Source organism: Nannospalax galili, unplaced genomic scaffold, assembly GCF_000622305.1.
Source record: "Nannospalax galili isolate Female #2095 unplaced genomic scaffold, S.galili_v1.0 scaffold38, whole genome shotgun sequence".
Classification (NCBI taxonomy): Eukaryota; Metazoa; Chordata; class Mammalia; order Rodentia; family Spalacidae; genus Nannospalax; species Nannospalax galili.
In genome coordinates, this window is record NW_008342636.1 from 2,555,279 (window position 1) to 2,573,129 (window position 17,851).

The 17,851-nt window shown below is 39.3% G+C and overlaps 1 protein-coding gene across 3 annotated transcripts in view; it reads left to right on the forward strand.

The window, feature by feature from the left end:
• Cep120 (centrosomal protein 120) overlaps positions 1-17,077 on the forward strand; it is an 85,004-nt gene extending 67,927 nt beyond the window's left edge. For 2 of the 3 annotated variants that reach the window (XM_008838727.3, XM_029566236.1), the window contains 2 exons: positions 12,058-12,203; positions 15,299-15,954. In XM_008838727.3, coding sequence (XP_008836949.1) covers positions 12,058-12,203; positions 15,299-15,533 — 381 coding nt within the window. In that variant the 3' untranslated portion in view covers positions 15,534-15,954. Of the gene's footprint in view, positions 1-12,057; positions 12,204-15,298 lie in introns of all 3 variants that reach the window. The other variant, XM_029566237.1, reaches the window with a different exon arrangement.
• The last annotated feature ends 774 nt before the right edge of the window (positions 17,078-17,851 follow it).

A 17,851-nucleotide genomic window follows, 5' to 3' on the forward strand; every position in this document is an offset into this window, starting at 1 on the left:
AAAAAGGATCTCAGTTTCATTTTAGAATATATTGTTCCTTGCAGAAAGACTCATTGTTTTTTGGAATTTTTGTAAAGATTTATTTATTAATTATTTATTCCTAATGTAGATCCCTGTATAGTAGATACTGTTCCCATCTTATAGATGAAGAAACTGAGACTTGAAGTTACATATGCTCACGTAGATACTAAGTGGTAAAGCCAAGACTGAAGTCATTTGGAATCTGAGCACTTTCCTCTGGTAACATTATTGTTTCAGCCCATAGAAGACAGGAATTTCTGACAAGAGCATTGAGTCAGAAGTAATGAGTTGGCATATCCAAGTAAGGAAAAGAGCAGCTCTGACGAAAACTGAAGCACCTTGGAGAGAGAAGTGGCTAATGTAAAATCCTGATGTTTAGGTTGCACATAGTGCAGTTGGGAGGAGGCCTTGTGGAATTAGGATCAAGGAAAGTGATGAGAATAGTCAAAAGTAGCATGCTACTTCTGACAGAATATGTGTCCCAGGTAGTAAGTGACAGCATGGCCCCGAAGTCAAAAGGTCAGGATTGAATGTTAACGTTCTCTGTGACTGGTCATTTAACCTCTTTGTTTAATCTCATTTCTACAGTGGGAAGTATTTCCTCACGTGGTGCTTTGAGTGCTCAATGAATGGTCTATAATGTAGGTAGTATAGTGTTTGGTAACATAGTATGTGCTCAGTAAATAAAACTTGTTAAAAGGCTGTACGATACAAAGCTGCCTTTAGTCTGTGAGGACCTCTTTGGATAGTAATTTTGGATATTGCTGAGCAGAACAGTATTAGTGGCCTTTGTTCCAAGAAATCATAGGCCTCCATAGTACTTCAGCACTTTGAGTATGTAGAGTAATTAATGTGGTTTTACAGTGATAGCAGGAGGGAAATGGGGGACAATATTGTTTGAGGAATAACACTAGTTCTTAGTAGCACGCTAGTTTTAACAGATGTTCTGTAGAAAACTATATAGAAGGAAAAGGCAATGGGAGCTTACACATGCAGTTATGCAAGGGTGTCACTGAATGAACTTCATGAAGTTTAGATAAAGGGTTGTGTGAGTACATTGCACCTAAGTTCATTTGTTCGTTCATCCAACTCTGCAGTTGCAGTTTTAAGAAGCTCAGTTGGGAGTACTGATACTTAACAAGACTGTAGATGGGCAGTAAGAGCTGTAAGTAGCGAAGGCTTAGAAAAACAGGGCAACGGAATTATCTCTGCATTTGTAATTCAAAGCTAAAGGAGAAACACCTTAAGAGAAAATGTTTCAAAGAAGAAGATTAAATTGGAAACCATTCCAAGTTTTAAAACAGAGAGTGAGTGGGAAATTGGAAGACAGTGTTTGTTATGGAAGTTGAGCATTGAATAAGACTGTCACAATAGTACTTAATTATAAGACATTACTAAACTCAGTTGAGAAGTGCCAGCTAGTGATTAAGGTATTTCCTCTAAAGAAAATAATTACTGAAACATGCTTTCATTATCATAGAGATACCTCAAGAACTAAGAACAGCTCACTGTAATTTTTTAAGTCATGTTCATATGTATATGCCACAGATTACATTCATTTTTAATTTGTTTTGGTTTTAGATTTTTTGGGAGGGGGTGGTTTTTTTTGTTTGTTTGCTTTTTGTTTTTGGTTTTTTGAGACAGTCTCCCTGTAGCCCCAGCTGGCCTCAGACTCACTGTGTAGACCACCCTGGCCTCGAACTCACAGAGAGCCTCAGACTCACTGTGTAGACCACCCTGGCCTCAAACTCACAGAGATCTGCCTGCCTCTCTGCCTCCTAAGTGCTGGGATTACCACACCTGGCTGTTTCATTTGTTTTTAACACTGAGATAGGCTTTTTTTTTTTCTCATTTTATCAATACTAGAGATTTAACAAGGACTTGTGTGTGCTAGGCAAGCACTGTACCATTGAGTTTAATTCCCAGCCATTTTTAATTTTTATTTCGAGACAGGACCAAAATTTTTACTTTGGACTAAATTGCTAGAGCTAGCCTTGAATTTTCAAGCTCACTACCTCAGTCTCCCAAGTAGCTAGGATTACAGGCATGTACCACCACATCTGGCTGAAGTAGTTCTGTTTTTTTGGTTTTGAGACAGGGTCTCCCTGTGGCCCCAGCTAGCCCTGAACAGCGTTTTTTTTTGTTTTTTGTTTTTTTTTTTTTTTTTTTTTATTCCTATAGCCCCAGGTGACCTGGAACTCTATATCGACCAATCTGGCCTCAATCTCAGAAAAATCTAGCGGCTTCTGCCTCCCAGGTGTCGGGATTAAAGTCATGTGCCACCACATCTGTCTTGGCCGAAGTAGCAGCATCCATGTAAAATAAGTAGATGCTGTAATGTACACCCATTAATCCCAGCTTATTGGCCAGCCAGTCTGTCAAAATGAGCAAGTTCCAAGTTCACTTTGAGAAACACTGTCTCAGAAAATAAGAGAGACCCAGGGCTGGTCCATGAGCATAGGAGGTGGAGGCGTCCAGGCCAATGGAGGCTTGCTCATGTGCGCCTATGGCAGTGGTGACATCCAACGCAGGACCCATGTAGCTCAATTAAACAAAGGCCCAAAGGGAAGGCAAGCAATAGGTGGTGGGTCAGCACTAGATTGAGAACTATTTGAGACTGGTTGCTGCTGGGTGAGGGAGAGTATGACTTACATATGACCACTGAATGGGCTGACTACATTCCAGTGGGTACATTTACACTGAAGGACATTTGGGTACAAACACCTGAATGAATAGGACTCAGCATGTATGGCAGAGTGCGTAGGGTTTGGTGGGGGAGGGGGAGGCATGGACTGGGGAGGGGATCTGGATGTGAGTGGGAACTATTGTGTGAAATTTTAAAAGCTCAATAAAAAAGTTTTAAAAAATAAAATAAGATGGGCAGCAATTGAACAGGAGGCACTCAATGTCAGCCTTTGGCCTCCACAGGGATACATGCATGGACACACATAGACTCCCCCCCAAAAAAGAACAAAAATCAAAGCCAAAGGATTATGAAATGTCCCAGACCCAAATTCCTCTTTCCCAGTCCTCCGTCCTCACACACTTTACTGTCTTTTGCTTCTTCCACTTACTCCCTTTCCTTTTTGTTCTTTCTTCCTGTGCATTTTCTACCCTCTGGTTAAAAATATTTGCAAAGTAAATATTGTTATTTGTTCTTAAGAGAATATCACGAAGATTCAAATGTCTTTCTCTTGAGTTGCCTTTATTAAAGAAAGAAAACTTAAATTAATGGTTCTCCAAAACTTACAGTCCATTAAAGAAAATGAAAGTAACAGTCTCAGGGCTGAGGAGGTGGCACAGTGGGTAAGAGCACTGTCTCTGCAAACATGAGAACCTGAATTCAAATTCTTGGCAACACACACACACACACACACACAAATAATTTTTTAAAATTTTATTTATTGTTTTTATGTATATGTGTGCTTTGCCTGTGTGTAGGTAAGTGCACCCATGTTGTGCAGTGCCCACAGAAGTCAGAAGAGGCTGTCGGATCCCCTGGGACTGGAGTTACAGACAGTTCTTAGCTGTCACGTGGGTGCTGGTATTCGAACCCAGATCTTCTTTAAGAACAACTAGTGTTCTTAACCACTGAGCAATCTCTTCAGCCCCAAATTTTTGTTTTTTGAGAAACGGTTTCCCTATAGCCCCAGCTGGCCTGGAACTTGCTATGTAGACCAGGCTGGCCTCAATTTCTCAGAGATCTGCCTGCCTCTGCCTCCTGAATGCTGGGATTAAAGGCATGCACTACCATGCCCAGCTAATAAATAAAATTTATAATAGAAGACAGTGGTATAGCTTTAGTCTAACTCTATGAATGAATGTGTAGTATGCTTAATGCTTTCCTGCTGTAATCTATTCCTTATCCCACAAACTTTCTGCTTTAGTGCTTTAGAAACAACACTGTAAACAAAATTTAAAGTCACCAAGTATCTTTGACGTGTTGCAGACTGCAGTGAGCTGCAATAATCTAAGAAGAAAAGTAGTCGATCCTAGAATCTTCACAGTGAATTGTGCTCTGCCACTAACTGTTTTTGGAAGATTAAAATTAATAACTTCATCAAATTGGTACATTTCATATGTGTGAGAATTACTCCAAATTTTTCTCTTTTTATTAAAAACACATTTATTTTGTGTTTGAATATAGAATTGGAATTGTCTCTCTGCTTTTGTTCAGAGGATTGTTTGTGCAACTTTTTGTTTAAATTGGATTAGTACCATGTTAATTTTACATTACCTCTGGTGAACAGCCACGGGGCTATAATCTCCGCCAGTAATTTGTCACATCAAATCCCTCTGGAGGGCCATAGAAAACATTTGTGTTGTACGGATTAGACGGTGAAAGCCATATCTTAGATTGTTAATAAATGTTAATGACAAAGCCCAGCTGGTAAAGCTTGGAAATAAGATCTAATGTGTGGTGCCCATTGCCAAAAGAATGTTTAAACAGAGATTTCCATTACTCAAAAGGTGACCTAGTATAGTCAATTTGTGAATTAAACCTTCTAATTATTTAGAAGAAAACTTTATGACTCTCAACCATAAATGTCTGTTTCCAAGTTGTAAGTTCTAAAATTAAAACACATACACACACATACACACACACACACACACACACACACACACACACACACACACACACACACACACACACACACACACATGCAAAAACTGGGTTAGCAACAGTTGCAATAGATAAATATGACATGAAATGAATCCCAATTTAGAAAACAAGGAGATGACACCCTTACATTCTGGGCTGAATATCTTGGGGTGGTATTCAGAGTTCTAGTTGTTTTGACATGCAGGGCAATTTAGTTTCTTTTTTCTCCTTTGTGAAAATATACTGTAGAAATACTTTAAAACTCAAACTATTACCCAAGTAAATGCTAGAATACTAGTACCTGAGGCTGTCTGCATCAGTTCTCCTGTTCTAAATGATATGTTTATGTATTTCTAACATCAGTTCTTGACAGAATATAGTTCTATAAGCAGAATAAAAGCTATTGTTTAAAAATGAATCACTGTCATGAAATATGGATTTGTCATAGAAAATTTAACATTTTTACTATGTTACATATTTTAAAACTACATATGTTTGTTCCCAGGACAGGAAACAGAACTAAGCTTTATTTAGTACTACATGGGTCCCTTACCATATTTGTGCACAGTAGATCTGTTTAAAACTGAGCCAATATATTTAGTTAAAACAACACAGACTTCATCAGCTGACATCAGCACTATCTTGTCCAGCCTCCTGCTTATCCACTCAGAGTAATTAATTTGATTAATTTATAAGTAATTTGGCCAAGGATGGGATGTAAATCTTTGTTTAAGAAAACAGTTGGAGGTCCAAGTCTTGGTTAAAAACTGTGTCTTGAAACCATCCAGGCCCTCCTACTGACTTGTCAGCTCTGGGTTATTTTCAGAAAACTTGACTTGAGTTCCATAGTTTAGTTCTGCGTTTTTCCCACAGGCTTGGATGGTATGTGTGAGTGGGAGGGTAAGTAGTGGCCACTTTGTAGCCGCTGTTTAGTCTAGTATATGCATGTTTACATCTCCTCTCTGGATTTATAGGCAGCCAGGGCAAAATAAAGATTATACTCACTTGATTGAAGAGCCTTTAGCCCAGAGCACCTGGCAGTGGGAAGGGTCTGTGCCGGCCTCTCGCTTTTTTGCATGTATATATGATTATTAATAATATGGCACACTTGATTTAAAATTCAAGGCATTTAAAGGATTTTTCTGGTATGTTTTAAAATATGTTTTGAAGTTTATTAAAAAAAAAGTGTTGGGTTGAGGTTTGTTTTCTAAAGTAGCCTAAAGTTAAATGATTACTTCTGTAATTTTTCCTTCTTGCAGTTGTACTTTTTCTCATTATTAAAAAAAAAAAAATGCAAAAATTTCCCAGCTATGTTAGTACACATTTGTAATCCCAGCATTCCAGAAGCAGAGGCAGAAAGATCGTAAGTCCCAGGCTAGCCGGGACCACATAGCAAGAGCACTGGCTCAGATAAGCAGCTGCACATGTTGTGGCACTGTCCTAACAGAAAGTTAAACAAACAGTGTTCTTGTCTCCTCAACCCCCAGCAATAATTTGGTCTCTTTTTCCTCAGGTATATTGCCCTTTCAAAGTGTTTTCAAAAATTGTGTGTGTATGTGGTGTATGCATGTGAATGTGCACACCCATGCATACCTCCATGAAGGCACCTGTGAAAGTCAGTATCATGTGTCTTCTGTTATTGTTTTCCATGTCATTATTATTCAGACAGGATCCCTCGTTGAAATTAGAGCTCACCAACTGGCTAGGCTGACTGTCCTATGAGCCCCTGGGATCCTCCCATCTCCATCTCCCAAGCACCGTGATAACAGATGTGCACTGCCATGCTGGCTTTTTATGTACATGCTGGAGATGCGAACTCAGGTGCTTGCGCTTATGCAGAAAGCACTTTACCTACTGCACTGTCTCTCCAGCCCCTTCCCTTTCTTTTTAAACTGTCTTTCTCATCTGCATCGTCTTTCTTTCCAGTGGTAACTACTAGCCTGAATTTAATGTTTGTCATTAATTGCGGTCACCGCCAGCGGCGGCTGCTCCTTCGTTCTCACGGGCGTTGAGACTGCTCCTCAGCTCGCCCTGGGCTGAGGCCTCTCTTCTGCCTGCCCTGGGCTGAGGCCGCTCTTCTGCTCGCCCAGTGCTGAGGCAGCTCTTCTGCTCGCCTGGTGCTGAAGCAGCTCTTCTGCTTGCCCTGTGCTGCCTTGTCATTAATTGCGGTCACCGCCAGCGGCGGCTGCTCCTTCGTTCTCACGGGCGTTGAGACTGCTCCTCAGCTCGCCCTGGGCTGAGGCCTCTCTTCTGCCTGCCCTGGGCTGAGGCCGCTCTTCTGCTCGCCCAGTGCTGAGGCAGCTCTTCTGCTCGCCTGGTGCTGAAGCAGCTCTTCTGCTTGCCCTGTGCTGCCTCCTGTCGTTGCTGCTTCTGTCCGGTCCTGGGCCCCAGGGCTGGTGAGGAGACTGTGTCATCTGAGCCGCATTCAGACACAGGAGACCAGGTTCAGTGACACATGTTGCAATATCTAAGTGTTGCAATTTGGAATTCCAAGGGTGGTGATTAGGGAGTGGCAAGCTCTAGGCATCAGTCTCATGATCTGCCAATGGGAGCAAATGTCACAAGGCGTTCCTTGTGGCTCCAGCAGTCGGGCCATTTGCCTTGGGCCTGTTGTATGGCTGTCAATAAGACTTTCATCCTAGGCTCAAGCCTGTCTCCCACAATTAATCTGCTTTTCTTTCTAGTTGTATCACATAAAATATGTTAAAATATATCCAGTAGACCTGATGACATATACCCATAATTCCAGCTACTTGGGAGAATAAGGCATAAAGATTAAAAGTCCAAGGTCCCTGGGCAATTTAGTGAGAACTTTCCTTAGTGAATGGCCCTGTGTCAAGAGAATAAGGAGGAAAATGGTTGAGCAGTATATCAGTACCCTCTACTGTTCTCTGTACAGACACACACACACACAGAGACAAAGTAAAAAGAGCTAAACTGATTGCCTAGCTCACTTGCAGCTCTGTGTTCAATCCCTAGTACTGGAGGAAAAACAACTTAAACTCTGTAAACGACATAGCTTATTTTTGTCTGTTTTTCATCTTTAAATGCATGTAGTAATTCTCCATTTATGTAATGTAGTTATATATGTTATTATATATAGTCTTTCATGGAATTGCTTTTTATAATTTTCCTTATAAGTATGATAGCCAATATTTCTTACGCAAGTAACAGTTTTTCAAATGTTTGTTTCTAAAACTGGAATTTTAGAAACAAGAATACATTCTTAGAAACCATGGAATTTTAGAAACAATATTTTTTAAGCTTCACTAAATGTTGCTTAATTATTACAAAAATGGTTGTACTAGTTCTTAACGTCCACCAGTAGCTAAGGGCCAGGTGTAGCTCAGTGGTAGAGCACTTGCCTAGTATGTGGAAGGCCCAGGTTCGACCCCCAGCACCACCAAAACAAAAAGCAGCTCTTCACAGCGCTGCCAATCTTGACTGTTGTTAGATGTCTTAAAATTTTCAGTTTGTTAAGTTTCTAATAGTATTATTTTGTGACTTTTCACTCCCCTAGTTACTAATGATGTTGAGCATCTTTTTATATGCTTGTTGGCCACTACATTCCTTCATCAGTGGAAGGCATGTTTATGTCTTTTGCTCAGTAGAAATGTATCAGCAAATAATCCAGATTTGGGAGTCTTCAGACAAGAGGCCTAAAATACAATTGCTATGCTCTAGAAAATAGGTGGATGTAATGGAAGATTTGCTACAGAACCAGATTTCTGAGTCTTGGGAATTCTGGAATATTGCAAGTGAAATGAACAGAAATGAGGACTCAGATACTAGAAAAAAGGGCAACAGAAGCTATTCAGACTGGAAAGGGAAAATAAAGATAGTAACTACAGGGACTGGAGAGATGGCTCAGTGGTTAAGAACACTGGCTGTTCTTACAGAGGACCTGGATTCCCAGCACCCACATGGTGGCTAACAACTGTCCATAACTCCAGTTCCAGGGGATCTGACACCAGACCCATGTGCACTTACATACATACAGGCAATACACTCATACACATAAAATAAAAATAATAAAATATTTTTTAAAAGATAGTAGCTACGGGACCAACAAGATACCTCAGTAGGGAAGGCACTTGCTTGCAAACATGATGACCTGCGTTCAATCCCCAGTATCCACAAGGCAGAAGGAGAGAACTGACTCTCAGAAGTTGTCCTCTGACCTCCACATGCATGCCATGGCACATGCACACATACACACACAAAAACTACATGTAATTAAAAAAATTGAAGATGTAATTACAGCAAATAGTATTTAAAAATAGAATAAGTGAACATGTGGCACACACCATTAATCCCAGCATTCCAGAGGCAGAAGCAGGTGGATCTCTATGAGTTTTAGGCTAGCCTGGTCTACATAGAGAGTCCCAGACCAGCCAGAGCTGCATCGTGAGACCCTTAAAAAAAAAAAAAAAAAAGGATGAAGTCCGGGAGATGAGCACTTACTGTGCAAGCATGAAGAGCTAAGTTTGGATCCTGACACCTACTACAGAAACACTGGGCATGGTTGTGTGCATCTGTAGCTCCAGCTCTGGGGTGTTTAGGGGGTGTGGAGACAGGATCACTGGGGCTTACTTCCACCATCCTAACCAAAAATAGGAGCTCCAGGTTCAGTGAGAGACCTCATCTCTAGGGAATAAGGAGGATATCCATAGAGCAAGACACCCAGTGTTCTTCTCTGGCGTCTGCGCCAGCACATACTGGTATACATACACCACACATACACACAGGATACTTCATATGTAATTGAAGAGAGAGACTCTCATGAAAGGAAAGAATGAAGAGAGAGCAGTATTTGAAGGGAAATTTTTCCAAAAGTAGAAAAAGATAGTATTCTGCAGGAGAGTAGAATAGCATCACTTTAAAGTACTGAAAGGAAGTAGTTGCCAAAGTAAAATTCTGCAAAAATGTTCTTCATAAAGCGACAAACTTCTAAGTAACAGAAGTTGAGAGATTTTGTCAGAGCAAACCCGAAGTAAATGAAATGTTGAGGGTTTTGATATAAGGAAATGGTCCCAGATGAAAGCACTACACAGGAGAGTAAAAGGCGGTGGGGATCACATACCAGGCTAAAGGCAAGTAGATGCTGGGTGTAGAAAAAAATCTTGAGTTGAAAATGCACATGGAATTAAAATTCATGACAAAGTAGTACAAAAATATGAAGTAATAAAGCATAAGTATGCAAAATTGCAACAGTCCTTTTTATGGTTCTGTTAAAAATGCATTTTATATCTAAGAAGGGGGTAAAAAAAATAACTTGAGAGAGGAAAATTGACATACAATAGTTGGTTAATCTAAAAGATAAACAGATTAAATGCATAGGAACTAGTATGATGGGAAAGATTTAAATCTACACACATCTCCTAAGTGCTTTAGATATAAATGGACTAAATGCTTCCATAAAGACAAATCTCTAAGAAAAACTAAATTGGAAACAGCCTAATAGTATACTATGTAAGGGGTACATCTTAGCTACAGTATTCTGGTTCAATTTTGAAAGAGAAAAATCAAGACTATATTAATACTAGCCAAAAGAGACCTGCCTAGGCAGTATTATCAGGGAAGTAGACTTTAGGACAAGAAGCATGCTGGAGGCAGTTTCATAATTATAAACAGGTAAATAACCTTTGTGTGGGGGAGAATATGCTCATCGTACAATCTAGATAGGTACAAAAGCCTGAAACAAAAACAGTGTACATGTATATGTTTATGGTGACATCACCAGTTATATGAGTGAATACAACCATTGTCTATGTAGAACCCTTCATTGAAAAAGTTCAGAATAGACATTTATTGATGTGCGTGAAACATTAAGCCAAATTGTGCATGTGCCAGATTAAACCACAATTCAGTACATTTCAGAAGATTGTAATTTAGAATGTGATCTGCACACAGACTAAGCTAGAAATTAGTAATATTCAATCATGTTGAGACATTTCCTTAGTATGCTTCTAATAACCCATTGTAAATTCGAGCCCAAATTTCTAATTTCAAATTAGAAAATATTTGAACTGAAAAATAATGAAAATGCAATATATCAGAGTTGAATTTGGTAAAAATTGTGCTTAGAAATTTAGCCATAGTTGCATTTAGGAAGTAAGAATATCTATCTTCTAAATAGAGCTTGGAAAACACTCAAGAAAAGAATTTTAAAAAGGGAAATAAAAATTAATGAAATAGGAGAAATGCAACATTAAAATTATGAAGGTAGAGAGAGAGCTGGAACTCTCACAGTGAACATTAATTGACATGACTATATGCAGACTACTTGGCAGTATTTACTAATCCTGCAATTTTCATACCTTGTGACCCAGCGAATTGAATCCCAGGTACCTCCCAGTTGGAATACATACAGATGTGTTCAGAGGACATGTATAGTAATCCTAATAGTGCTATTTATAGTACAAAATTGGAACCTACTCAAGTGTCCCTCAGCAGTGCAATGAATAAGCCGTATACTGATTCAGTGACCTGCTCTATAATCCTGTGAATGATGAACTACACAGAGCAATACAAATGAATCTCAACAGTGTTAGGTGAAAGAAGCCCAGCACAAAGTAGTACATTCTATGCAGTTCCATATAGAGCCCAGCCAAAACTCAGGTGCTGTTATAATCAGGTTAGTAATTAACTGTGGAAAGTGTGAATAGTTCACAATAGATACTTTTGTGTTTTGGTGATTTTTCCATTTGCCATAAATTTGCTTTAAAAAAAAAAAATAGATGACACCACCTCTTGACTCAACTCTGCCTCTTTGTAGTTCTGTCCTAAGGAAAGAAGAGCACTTGTCTATAAAGAAATATGAATGCACTTAGAATCCCTGATTAGATGGTAGGGTGTTTTATTACAGCATTGTTTGTTGTGACAGATTGTCTGTTGCAACACTTGCTGTATAAGTCATGGAATATTACCTATTCATCTGAAGTTTTATTTTTTTTAATGCAAGTTAAGGTATATCATTTGATTTCATTTTCATTTAAAAAAGAAAAAAAAATATGTGCTTAGAGTTTTTTATAAGCCTGGAGAGGAGAAAGCTGCATTGACTGAACTGGGATTGGGCTTAGTGATCAAGGACAGCTGCTAATGTTTTATAGTTAGACCAGTTCAAGATGCTGCTCCTAACTTCAGCCCCTCTGGCAAGTCATTGTGCTGAGGCTGCTTTCTTGCCTTTGCCTTTGCATGGACATACGTTCTAACGCTCAGCTAGATCAGTTGGGCATGGATTATAGCAAAAAGGAAGTACAAGAAAGAATCTTGGGAGAAAATTTAGGAAGTTCTGGATTTCATATGGCCCAGAATTGGCAGCATATGGTTCTGTCACTGGCATTATCAAATGACTTACAGTCACAAGTCAGGATTGTAGGAAATGTACATATTCCTGATGTTATATGTCTGACTTCTTTGTTTCTTTTAAGAAGGAACAAGAGAGTCAAATGGCTCGCCTTAAAAAGCAGCAGGAGGAATTGGAACAGATGAGACTGCGCTTCCTAGCTGCTGAGGAAAAAGATATGGTAAAAACTGAGCAGCAAGAATTGTTGGACATAAGAAATGAATTGAACAGGTACAATCATTACAGTACTATTCCCTTTCTTGTAAATACAAAATTCTAACATGATAGCCTTTTAATTTGGTCTTCCCTATACTAAGGAAGGTACAGATCCACATCTCAAAGGTAAAAAATGTTTATATATTATATACATACACTTTAACATATATATGAATTTAAAAGTGTAAGACATCAGTAAGATTTATTTTGTGTAATCTACAAAATTTCATAGGTAAATAAAAATCCTCATTTACCAAAATAGTGTTATAACACATAATATTGACCTTTTTTTTTTTTTTTGTCTTTTTGAGACAGGGTCTCCCTGTAGCCCCAGCTGTCCTGGAACTCACTATGTAGACCAGGCTGGCCTCGAACTCACAAAAATCCGCCTGCCTCTGCCTCCCAAGTGCTGGGATTAAAGGCATACGCTACCACGCCCGGCTTTATTTTTTACTTTTTTATTTTTATTTTATGTGTATGAGTATTTTGCCTGTATGTTTTAAGTGTACCCATGGCATGCAGTGCTCACAGAGGCCAGAAGAGAGTGTCGGATCCTCTGGAACTGGAGTTACAGACAGTTGGAGCTGCCATGTGGGTGCTGGAAACCAAATTTAGGCTTAACTGCTGAGAGCCATCTCTCTAGCCCCATGTAGTACTTTTTAAATTGTTATATAGGACAGAAAATTTTGGAAGGCAGGGATCATGTTATAATTCATAAATATATAACACTGTCCAAGCCTACAACATTGTAGTTGCATAATAAATGTTCATTGAAGAGAATTAGTATACATTTAGTATACATTTAGCCCTTAAGAATGGTATAGAGGGTGGACTTGGTGGCACATGCCTTTAATCCCAGCACTCTGGTGTCAGAGGCGGGTGTGCAGAGCTCTGAGATTGAGACCATCCTGGTCTTCATAGCGAGTTCCAGGCCAGCTGGGGCTATAGGGAGACCCTATCTCATAGAAACCAGAAAAAAAAATATGAATTGCTTATTAATAGAACTTTTTATTGATACTTTTGGACCAAAGTTTACTGTGAATAGTTGAAACCACAGAAGTAAAGCCATGCATGGGGCAGGGTGCAGCTGCTGTAGTTGTTTTGGTTTGTTTTGCTGCTGCTTTGTCTCTGGAATCAGATTTGAAGTCAGGCCCTGTGATTTATTAGCTGTGTGATCTTGAAGAAAGTATTTAAGTCTTTCTCTTTACTCAGTGAGTTGCTTTAAAAAATGTTCAAAAGTTTAGACAGGCATATAAAGAATTAACAGTATTAGCAGTCATCTTGAAATTGTCACACAGAAATTAAAGCATTCAGTGCTACAAATGGACAACACCTGACACCACTACATTGATAGGAAAAATAAACAGGATAACGATCTTTGATGTGGAGTTTTCAGCAAATATGTGTTGTCTGCATTGTTGCAGACATGGAAAATACTATACATTAATGAATTATGATATGGTCCTTTCTTTCCAGAATTTTGCTCTCATATATAGCACTGAAGCCAAAAATGTACAGTGTGGTTAGCACCATTTGGGTGGCTTAAATGAGGATGGAATTTGCCTGTCAAAACAGAGTTCATACAAAAGCGAGTCAGTGCAATTAGGGACAGTTAAGGAGGTGGTGAAGTTAGGAACAGTAATAGAAACAGTGTTCTGTATTCACTGCAGAAATCATCTCTGAGCTACTCTTATCAAGATGTAACATACTGGAATCAGATACCTTGACATCTTCCAATGGAGTGGGACTAGCCAGTAAGGGCTTCTTTAGCTATCAAGTTTTAAAATACTATTGTGACCATGACAATTTTAGTAAATACTTGGTAGGAATAATCATTTGTGTAAAAAATCACATTTGTTCTTTTTGTATAAACAGATAATGTAAAAAGGGATGTGATTAGAGCTATTGACATATAGCTTGGCAGTGTGGGTCATTAATTTACCTAGAAGACCCCTTCATCCTAGGTGGCTAGAATGGAGTAGGTACGGCTGGGGAGGTGGCTTCCATGAGTGAAAATGCTTGCCATGCAAGTGTGAAGACCTGAGCTTGGATCCCAAGAACAGGTAGACAAGTAAAGCTGGGTACAGTAGCACATCTGTGATCCTAGTACTCCTGCTCCTGTGGGGAAATGGAAGGAGACAGAATTCCCAGAAGCCTGCCTGCCTGCCAGCCAGCCAGCCTGGGTGCATAGCAGAATGACAACAGAGGGCCTGTGTCAAGCAAAGCCTTGTTCACACATTACTCCCCCCCCCACACACACCCCTGCCAACACACACACACACACACACACACACTCACACACTCACACACACACACAGGGATTGGGTAAAGGAAACAGCTATTCAGACATAGCCACTTGCTCATCTGCATGCATTTACAGGTTCAGTGAGATGTTTTGCTGCACATCTTTGGCCATTTGCTTTCACACCTAGATCTCAGTGTACAGTGCCCCTCGCTATTTAGACTTCTTTTCTGAGAACAGTTGAAGATAGATACTTGACATCCTTCTTAAGATGTAGATGTAAGTCCTTTTCTGTTATGAGGAATTTTACGTGTGTTGTATTTCAGAGGACTATTTGAACAAATGACTGTTCCTGCCAGGAGTCATGTGCTCTCCAGAGGAGTCATGTACTCTCTGGGACTGGCTCTCCTCATCTCTTCCTTTCTCTCCCTGCTTGGTATGAAAATTCAAACATGGACAATTGCTATTTATAGGCTTGCTTACTTCAAAGATTGTCTTCAAAAGGAGCTTAGACTCAACTGCTTATGAAAGCGGAATTTAGGATGAAACTCCAGCATAGAGGGAGGAGGTAGGCAGGAAGTCCCAGCCCTAGCTGAGGCGCTGCTGGCAATTGATGGCTTCTGGGAGAGGGAGAGTCCACATTCTTTAAGGATATGGGCTCTGCTTGGTCACCTACACTCCAGTAGGTACCCCAAACCCAAGATACGGGCAGCACAAATTGGACCCAATGGGCTTTTAAAGAACGACATTTGAATGGGTGAGGAAGGGGTGGTGAGTGTGGTCAAAATACATTGTATGAATTCTCAAAGAATTAATAAAAAATAAAAGTGTTTTGACTGCTACAGTGTATTTGTTCTTGACGTCTCAGATTAAGGCAACAAGAACAAAAACAGCCCCAGGATTCCAGAGACTCTGTGAGTGGAAAGCTGTGCGGCCCACATAGCTCTACAAGGGAAGAAGGCTTGGATGATTGCTTGACTCGCCTACTAGAAGAAAGGGATACTTTGATGAGAACGGGTGTGTATGATCATGAAGACCGAATAATAAGTGAACTGGACCGACAGATCAGAGAGGTTTTGGCCAAAAATAGTGCCAGTAATTAATAACATTGAGAAACCTGTACAGAGACTCCAGGTCTAAATTTTTATTTCATTGTCAAATCCTCAAAAGCAAGGAAAATTAATATTTTAGAATGCTCTTCAATTTTTTATAAGCTGAATTTTGTATGTTACTGTATAGTATTTATTGGATTTTATTTACGCTACCTCTCCTGTGCAGTTTTATTTGTAATTGCATTTTGTACACTCGTTTTAAATGTCTTTTCAATGTTCTTTGGTTTGAACTCTGTCTGACTTTAAGAACGTCTCACTACTTTTTCTAGGAGGAATGGCTGCAGTAATTGTCAGTGACATAATGAGCCAAAAGAGTATGTTGCACTTTATGATGCTGTGTTCCTGTTCCCTTTGATTGTAGATTCCTTAAAGTTGGAGCAATTACGAATGTAGACATTTTTTAAATCATTTTATATGACCAGTCTTTTCCCCTTAACTTGTGATATTTTCAGATGACAAATTTGAAAATAAAGCTGTCTCAGTGCAGAGAAAGCTATGTGACGTATTGGGTGACAAGTTAGTCATTTGTTTAAATACAGTTCACACAAATTAAATGTAAGAATGAATGAATTACAAATTTTCGTTGTCCTCAGCTTCTAAGAGCATGAAGTGATAGCTTGATTCGGTCTTCTAGGACGGTCTCCTCAAGATTGCATGGTTTTCTTCTGTTAAAGAGAAATTTCCATTATTTCTTAGTGATGGAAATACTAAGCTATTACAGCCCCAGAAATGGAATGTGGAAAGAGACATCTAAAGGCTTTCGCTACAAAAGCAAAGCTGAACTGGTTTCTACTCCCTCCACATGCAGTCAGTCTTTTTCAAAAGAACTTGAGATTAGGTCATGGGGTTTATGCAGGGCCATATCTGTATAAACTTCAAAAGTTCCTTCATACCGTATTCTTCAGAACCAACTTGAGTCTCATAGTCCCACTGCCCCTACATGGCACTGAAAAGGTTTATTAGCAAATTTACAGATTAGGTTGAGTCCTAAAATACATAAAGTTTAAAAAGTTTGATTCCCAGCTATAATAAAGTTACATGTATATTTTAGGAACGTACCAATAACCAGTGGCTTCAATAAAAGCAAAGTAAGTTATATGGCAATGCTCATTTTCTGTTATTTTCAACAAAGTGTATTTCCTGTTTGTGAAATCAGAATCCCTATATGCATCATATGCTTGTTTTTCTTTAACAAAGTATTAATCTCCTATGAGCAATCCAACAGTAATATCAGAAGGATGACCGGATGGTAGTGAATCATAATCATAGCATGAATTTGAAATATTAATTATGGTTCGATATTTTCTGATTTTGTGCCACATAAATGAAGTGAAAGTATTCTTTTTGTTTTGGAAGATCTTGGTAAATAAATGCCGACTGTTCCCTTCATTTGCATCATGTGAGGCCTGTTATTTTTTAAACACTAGAGGGGGCCTTAGACTTAAACAGAAAGGACTGTTCTAAATGTATGTGTGCTTTGCCTTCTAGAAAGCCATCTTTTGGCTACTGTAATTTGACAAATAAAATCATACTTATATACATCCTTGAGTTCTTCAGTGGTCTATTTCTGTTTTGACTCTTCTTGCTTCAGGTCATTTTTAAATGGTCTTAAGGAGAATCTGAGTTTTTAACAGTCTTTTCAGTCTCTCAGCAAAAGCCACCCCATTTGTACATGGCACTTGACATATTTACCTTGCTTTGCTCAATTGTTATCGATGCCTGGGCTATGGCCACAGTAGCTAAATGAGTGTGTTAGACTGTCAAACAAGTCTGCAGACAGTCTATGGTTTTCACATCTAAAGGTGATACATGAGAGCAAGATCATGTGTGCCAGGTATAACGAGCCCTATTTATAAACTTTTAGAGTTCCTTTATAGGGATGCCCCAGTAAAGCAGATATGGCTGTCTAGGGGTAATTTGAGGATGTGTTGGGCTCTGTACAAACTGAAGGGGTAATAGTTGTCTGACCATATGACTTTCTCCTCTACTTGCTGCCTCAGTCAGATAGTCCCCAGATTGAAGAAGAGTTCACAAGTTGCTCCAGTATATATTGCTAGCCTGTGGACACTTCGGAATGGATGACCTAGCCATTAGTTTATAGGAAGGATTCTGATAGCTGTATGTGAGCTTTTAAAGCATGGTCTCACTTCCATTGTGTCTAGCTACATGATTTTTTTTTTAATTTATGTGCATGTGTGTGAGAGAGAGACAGAGATGAGGGGGTAGGCACAGCACGTGTTTGGAGGTCAGAGGACAACTCTGGAGGCAGTTCTTACATCGTTACATGGGTTTCAGAGATTGAACTCAGT